The sequence below is a fragment of the Mirounga angustirostris genome, unplaced genomic scaffold, assembly GCF_029215605.1.
Source record: "Mirounga angustirostris isolate CCGP_5_RB_7025 unplaced genomic scaffold, mMirAng1.0.hap1 SCAF_9, whole genome shotgun sequence".
NCBI classification, from domain to species: domain Eukaryota; kingdom Metazoa; phylum Chordata; class Mammalia; order Carnivora; family Phocidae; genus Mirounga; species Mirounga angustirostris.
In genome coordinates this window covers 78,984,968-78,990,967 of record NW_026991717.1, presented here as the reverse complement: position 1 = coordinate 78,990,967, position 6,000 = coordinate 78,984,968, and the positions used below count along the sequence as shown (strand labels likewise).

The window sequence follows — 6,000 nt, the reverse complement described above, 5'->3', positions numbered from 1 at the left end:
AAATAAAATGCAACTTAAATACAAAAGAAAACGTACATACTGATTTGCTCGAGTAGGTGGTATGCGCACTTGTGCAGCGTAAGGGGAAGGACTGGAGAAGTGGGCTACGTAATTTGCCCAGCCCACTGCAAAATGAAAAATTATTAAGAATTCCAAGATGGTGAGAGGCAGCAAAGCATTGTGGCAGAGGGTTACACCCGGCAGGGCCCTTCTGAGGTCAGGGCCCTGTGCACCTGCACAGTCACACCCCTGAAGCCCATCCTGGGGGAAGGATAGGATTAGAATTCGTCTCCACAGACTGGGAAGCACCCATCCCCCTACCCCTGTCAAGACAACAACAGCAACAACGAAAAGCAACTACCAGAATTGGAGCAGATAGTGCCCAGCCTTGATGGTGGTGGCGCTGGGTGAGGCCGGGAGCACCAGTCCTACAAAGCAGACCTTAGAATGATGGGAGAGGAAAGAAACCAGGGTGTCCGAGGCTCCAGAAGTAGAGGTGTCAGATAGAGAATAAGATAAAGGGAAAGAGGCCACATCAGACCTTCCTCCTGTCTTTATGAAGACAATGCCTGCTCTTTCAAGAGACCATCTCCTCAGTTCGGCCACTTGTGTAAGTCTGGTGCCTTGGGAGCCGCGGTGGAGTAGGTGGAGTGGAGTATCGGGGTGTGTCAGACACAAAAAAGGTAGAGACAGGTTTAAATACATTTCCGTGGACAGGCTTCCTACCCTCTCTGGCAAGAAACCCGAGGGCTCCCAGAAGGAGGCGGGCTGTAAGTGGATTTCCGAGGACCCTCTATTTTCATCCTCCCTTGAAGCTTCGAAGGTGAGACCCACGGAAAACCGCAGGGCTCGGCGTCCTTCGGTCCATCACAGGTCGCCCCACTGGTAGAAGTGCGTTGTCCTCGGGCATTTGGAACTGGTGGCGGGGACTGGGGACAGGGAAGCTGGCGGCGCTAGGAAGCGGGTCGGAGGAGATGCGCCCCGTCCCCTCCGTCTGCGGCCGGGCACCCCGGCCGGCGGAGACCGGAGTCCGGACGGAGAGGGATGGACCACGCCCGCGGAGGCGGCCTCAAGCCCCGCCGCTCAGTCCTGCCCGGGCTCGGGGAGGCTCAGGCCCCGGGAACCCAGGGCAGAGGGGGCGGCGACCGGGCGCCCTGCGGCTACTGCGGCCGCGCGGCCGCGGCTCTTGCGGCTCCGGCGCCCGCCGGGTGGTGTCTCCGCAGTGCCCGCCTCCAAGCTCCCCTTCCCCGCCCCTCGCGCCCCCTTCCCCGCCCCCGCCCGGCGCCCGGCGCCCGGCGCCCAGGCCGCGCTGACCCGCCGCCCCGGCCCTCGGAGCGCGCCGCGGCGGCTGCTCCACGGCGGCGGCAGCGCCTCCCGCGAGCGGCGCCCGCGCTCCCGGCGGCGCAGTCCTCCCGCCTCAGCCATTTTCCCTCCCCCGCTCCCCTCCCGATCCTCATCCTCTCGCCCTCCCCCCGCGCGGGGACTTTTCCGGAAAGTTTTTATTTTCCGCCTCGGCTCTTGGAGAAAGAAGCTCCCGGCTCCGCGGCAGCAAAACTTTTCGGCTGCCGCTCCGCCGGCCCCCGCCCTCGGCTGCCCGACCCCGCGGCCCTTGGCGCGCCCTGCCGAGCGATGAGCGCCCCTCCGGTGCTGCGGCCGCCCAGCCCGCTGCTGCCCGTGGCGGCGGCGGCAGCAGCGGCCGCCGCCGCGCTGATCCCGGGGTCCGGGCCGGGGCCCGCGCCGTTCCTGGCTCCCGTCGCGGCTCCGGCCGGGGGCCTCTCGTTCCATCTGCAGATCGGCCTGAGCCGCGAGCCGGTGCTGCTGCTGCAGGACTCGTCCGGGGACTACAGCCTGGCGCACGTCCGCGAGATGGCTTGCTCCATCGTCGACCAGAAGGTAAGGCGCCGTACAGGGGGCGCTGCCCGTCCGGTCGCCCCTCGCCGCGCCAACTTTCCGGCTCCGGGGGCTCGGCCGGGAGCCAGCCTCGCCGGCGCTCTGGAAGGGTCTGGCACCGGCCAGGGTTGGACGCCGGCGTCTGAGGCACTGCATTCCCTGTTTCCGGTTCTCCCCTTGCCTCATCTTGCATTCCCGCTTTCTCTGCAGTCCGCAACCTCCTCACCCATTTCCATTCCTCTCGGGACATTTCCAGGTATGTTGCTTGCCCATTTCTCTTAGCGCCTCTCCCTGCTCTTAAGACTTCCCGGCTCCCCCCCCCCCTTCCCTCTGGACCTTGGACCGGCACGTTCCTGGCGCCAGATTCCTCCTTCCCGTACCAGAGTTCCCCCCGCCTCCCCCCGGGACACGCTCAACACGATTTCAGCACCACTCCCTTCCTCTTCAGGCCCCTCTCCCAGCTCAGACTGATGCTGAGGAGTTCCTGGAATGATCTAGAGATGAGGAATTTCTCACCTGTCAAATAAGCTTTTAAGAGGGGGTGATTGACTCAGCCAGCTGTGAAAACAACTGACCAGATCACAACCACTCGCCTCCTGGTAGTTTTTTAGTCCTACCTTTGTGTGAACGTGAAAGCAAATTTTTCAACCCTGAGGCACTGATAGTGGGGCATTGAAGTGGAGGCACAGACATATAAAAGGTGGGGGCACTCCCAGGAGCACCCCAAGGCTGGCTGTGCCCTTAAGTTTGAGGCTGTGGGACTCTGGACGGCAGTTACAAAAGGCAGGTTGGAAAAAGTGCCGTTATCCTGGGCCAGCCCACCCAGGGAGGAGACTCACCCTGCCCACCACTGTTTATAGTGCAATTCTGAATTTCAGGGTGTTTCTGTAGCCATCTAGAGTGATGTTGCATGGAAAGGGGTGATAAGAGTGTGAAGGAGAGGGGGCCATGGCGCCAGGCTTCTCAGTATAAACAGGCAGGGTTTAGGGGGTGGGGACAGAAGTCTCTAAAGGTGCTGAATTTCAGCCCTGGAGGACTGGCTAGTACTTGCCTTATAAAGGTCACTTGAATAATCATGAATGTTTTCTTTAAAGTATTTGGAACAGAGTTTGCTAATTCCAAGTGTTGTTAATTGTGGTATCAAGCACAGGGATTTTTAGAAAAAGCCCCAGGGAAAAATCAGTAATCTAAGAAGTTTGTAAAAGTTCTGGAGGCTAGACTAAGCAACAATGATGTCAAGAATTTTTGGTTATTGAATGTAGTGACATTTTACAGTGCATATGACTCAATCTTTTTCAACTTCCATGTAAATGACAAATTCTGTCTAATTCTAGTATAAGTCCTGTCCTGTGCCTCCTCATCAATATTATGGAATATTTGTTGCAGGTGAACAAGAGTACTCTCCTAGGCACTGAAAGCCTTCACTTAGTGGAAGTTGTAGTCTACAACAGTCTTCATTAGGGTGCAAACCAGTGGATTTAAGAGCATTACTGGATAAGCATAAAAACAATGTATAATGAAATTTCTGAGAAAGCTAATGCAATTGTATAGAATTTTCATTTACCTAAATTTAAAACAAGTGGTAGAGTCACAGGGAATATTCAGATTGAGTCAGATTAATATGGATGGACTGTTTTGACCAGCTTTAACACACAACACACACACACACACCCCTTGATGGAGTTTAGGATGGAGAGAAACATTAATGGTTCAAGAGGTTTGGGGATTTGGGATTTTGAATGGAGAGTGAATTCCAGTTGTCTCAGTAGCTACCAAGAAGGGGGTTCTATGGAGGGAAGGATATGAGTGCAAAGGGAGAGAGGCTCCAAGCACCTATGGATTGCAGCAGGCCTGAGGGTAGTGACTAGGTTATTTAGAGAAACTATAACGGTGAAAAGGCCTTGAAATTAAAATGAACATAAATTAGTAGAAGCCTCAGTAGTCTTCCACATAGAGATATCAAACCAAGGACATCTGAAAGATGTATTTGCTGTGTAGAAGATGTTTTAGAATGCCAAAAATGTTATGGTAGAAAGAAAACTGGAGTTCAGTCATGAGCTACTTGAGACCTGAGCCAACACTCTGGGGAGAGACCTGGAAAGGTACCGGAAAGGGAAAATCATCAGCCTTGGTGGCTGATTTATAAGGGGAACCTCTTCCTTTTGTATTTACTCTTGTAGCTCTTCTCTTGCTGAAAGAAGTTTGAGAAGTTAAATGGCTTGGGATAGCCAAGGTAAAGAACTCCCTTGTACTTTTTTTTTTTAAAGGTTATGGCAAAGAGTTCGATTTAGAGATATGGATTTGAGGGTTATTTATATACAGAATACTGTAAGTAAATATTTACTGGATGGTGGGTCTGGACAGAAAAACTTCCATCTCTCTGTCTTCTGTCATCTATCTTGAGCTACATTATCACCCAAGGCAGAAACAAGATTAAGAGGGCTGAATATCCATCACAGGATAGCAGGGATCTCTCTGCTTTGTGACAATGGAAATGGCAGACAGGGTCAGTGCTGAATTAAGGAAATGGGAGGAGATCCTTTGTCCCTTATTTCAGGTTCTTTTAAGTACTGGCTGAAGATAACCATGATAGGAGGGAAAAAGAGAGAGGGAGGGAGGGAAATGAATGTTTTAGGTTGGATCTGAGAGTTTGAAGTCATTTACGATTTATAATGTAGACATGGAGTCATGTTGAGCTTACAGCAGAAGGTTCTCCTGATTTTCTGAGCCCTCTACATTCATTGGGTTTTTTTTTTAGATTTTATTTATTTATTTGAGACAGAGAGAAAGCACAAGCGGGAGGAGGGTCAGAGGGAGAGGGAGAAACAGACTCCTTGCTGTGCAGAGAGCCTGGTGCGGGGCTCGATCGCAGGACCCTGAGATCATGACCTGAGCTGAAAGTAGACGCTTAACCAACCGACGCAGCCACCTAGGCGCCCCTCTACATTCATTGTTTCATTAACTTTTTGAAAAGGGGTTTCATAGGATTTGAGAATTCTCTAAGTACTCATACTAAAAGAGATCAGAGTAGCTTAAATCTTTGGAAGTATTAGCTGACAATTCAATTTATTTCCTCAACATTCATGGGCCATTTCTTGTGGGGTGTGCAACTGAGGTGTGTAGGGCTGAATAAGAGAGATCCTGTCCCTGAGAAACTCATCTTCAAGTTATTACTGTTGTTATTTAGAATTTAGAGTATAGTTTTTCTTTGATTATGTAGATTTGGAAACTGGCAGACATTTGATTGTACTTGAAAAATTTTAATGGTAATTCAGCATTTTAAGGTAAATGTAGTCCAAGTATGTACTGAATTATATGGCTAAAGAATTACTTCTTTTATCTTTTAGTTTAGGTCAAAAATCTAGTCTGGCTCTTCTGTATGTAACAATGTTTAAATATACAAGATGTTATTCCTTCTTTTTTGGAAGTATTAGCCTAAGGTTTTACTTATGCTTATTTCTTTACTTTGCAAGTATATAACCTTGAAGGCTGGTTGTATATAAAGACATGCATTTTGTTAGTATGTTATAAAAACATGATTATTGTTTTCTGGAAGGCAAAAAAATAATAGTAATGGACTTCGCTTTGAAACACTGTTACTTTTTACTATCAAAGGAACCTTGAATATACAGACTAAGAAGGAATTGTTTTGAGGCAAGGAACAGTATCCCAAAGGACGAATTAGTTTGGTTTCATAGTACATTGTCTATCTACACACACACACACACGCGCACGCACACACGCACACTTTTTTTAAACAAGCAGTACTAATTTAGGGATGTGAGATGCAACTAATATGACTACCTGTCCATTCATTTTGGTTATTATCTTATTAGAAAGATGACTCATATTTCCCTTTTGAATTTACTAAAATGAAGTAATAACATCAGTAAGTCTCTTGGCATATAGTTTCAGTTTACACAGTCATGTATCTGACCAGAGAAACTAAAGAGTGAGATTTTATAGAAGATAGCTCACTAAAAGAATAATAAGTAGCTTTGCTATGCTTATAATTGTTTCACTTTCTTAATTGTAAATTGTTCTCTTAGCAGTTGTAGTGTCATTTTTGCCTTTATTGTAATTTTAGCTACTCTATTTCTACAGATTAAG

At 49.3% G+C, this 6,000-nt stretch overlaps 1 protein-coding gene across 3 annotated transcripts in view; it reads left to right on the top strand.

The window, feature by feature from the left end:
- The first annotated feature begins 1,293 nt into the window (after nucleotides 1-1,293).
- Nucleotides 1,294-6,000, top strand: part of PRKD1 (protein kinase D1) — a 317,603-nt gene continuing 312,896 nt past the window's right edge. Inside the window, exon 1 of one of the 3 annotated variants that reach the window (XM_064570894.1) lies at nucleotides 1,294-1,893. In XM_064570894.1, coding sequence (XP_064426964.1) covers nucleotides 1,630-1,893 — 264 coding nt within the window. In that variant the 5' untranslated portion in view covers nucleotides 1,294-1,629. Of the gene's footprint in view, nucleotides 1,894-1,955; nucleotides 2,147-6,000 lie in introns of those variants that run through there. The other 2 variants (XM_045900646.3, XM_064570895.1) reach the window with 2 other exon arrangements.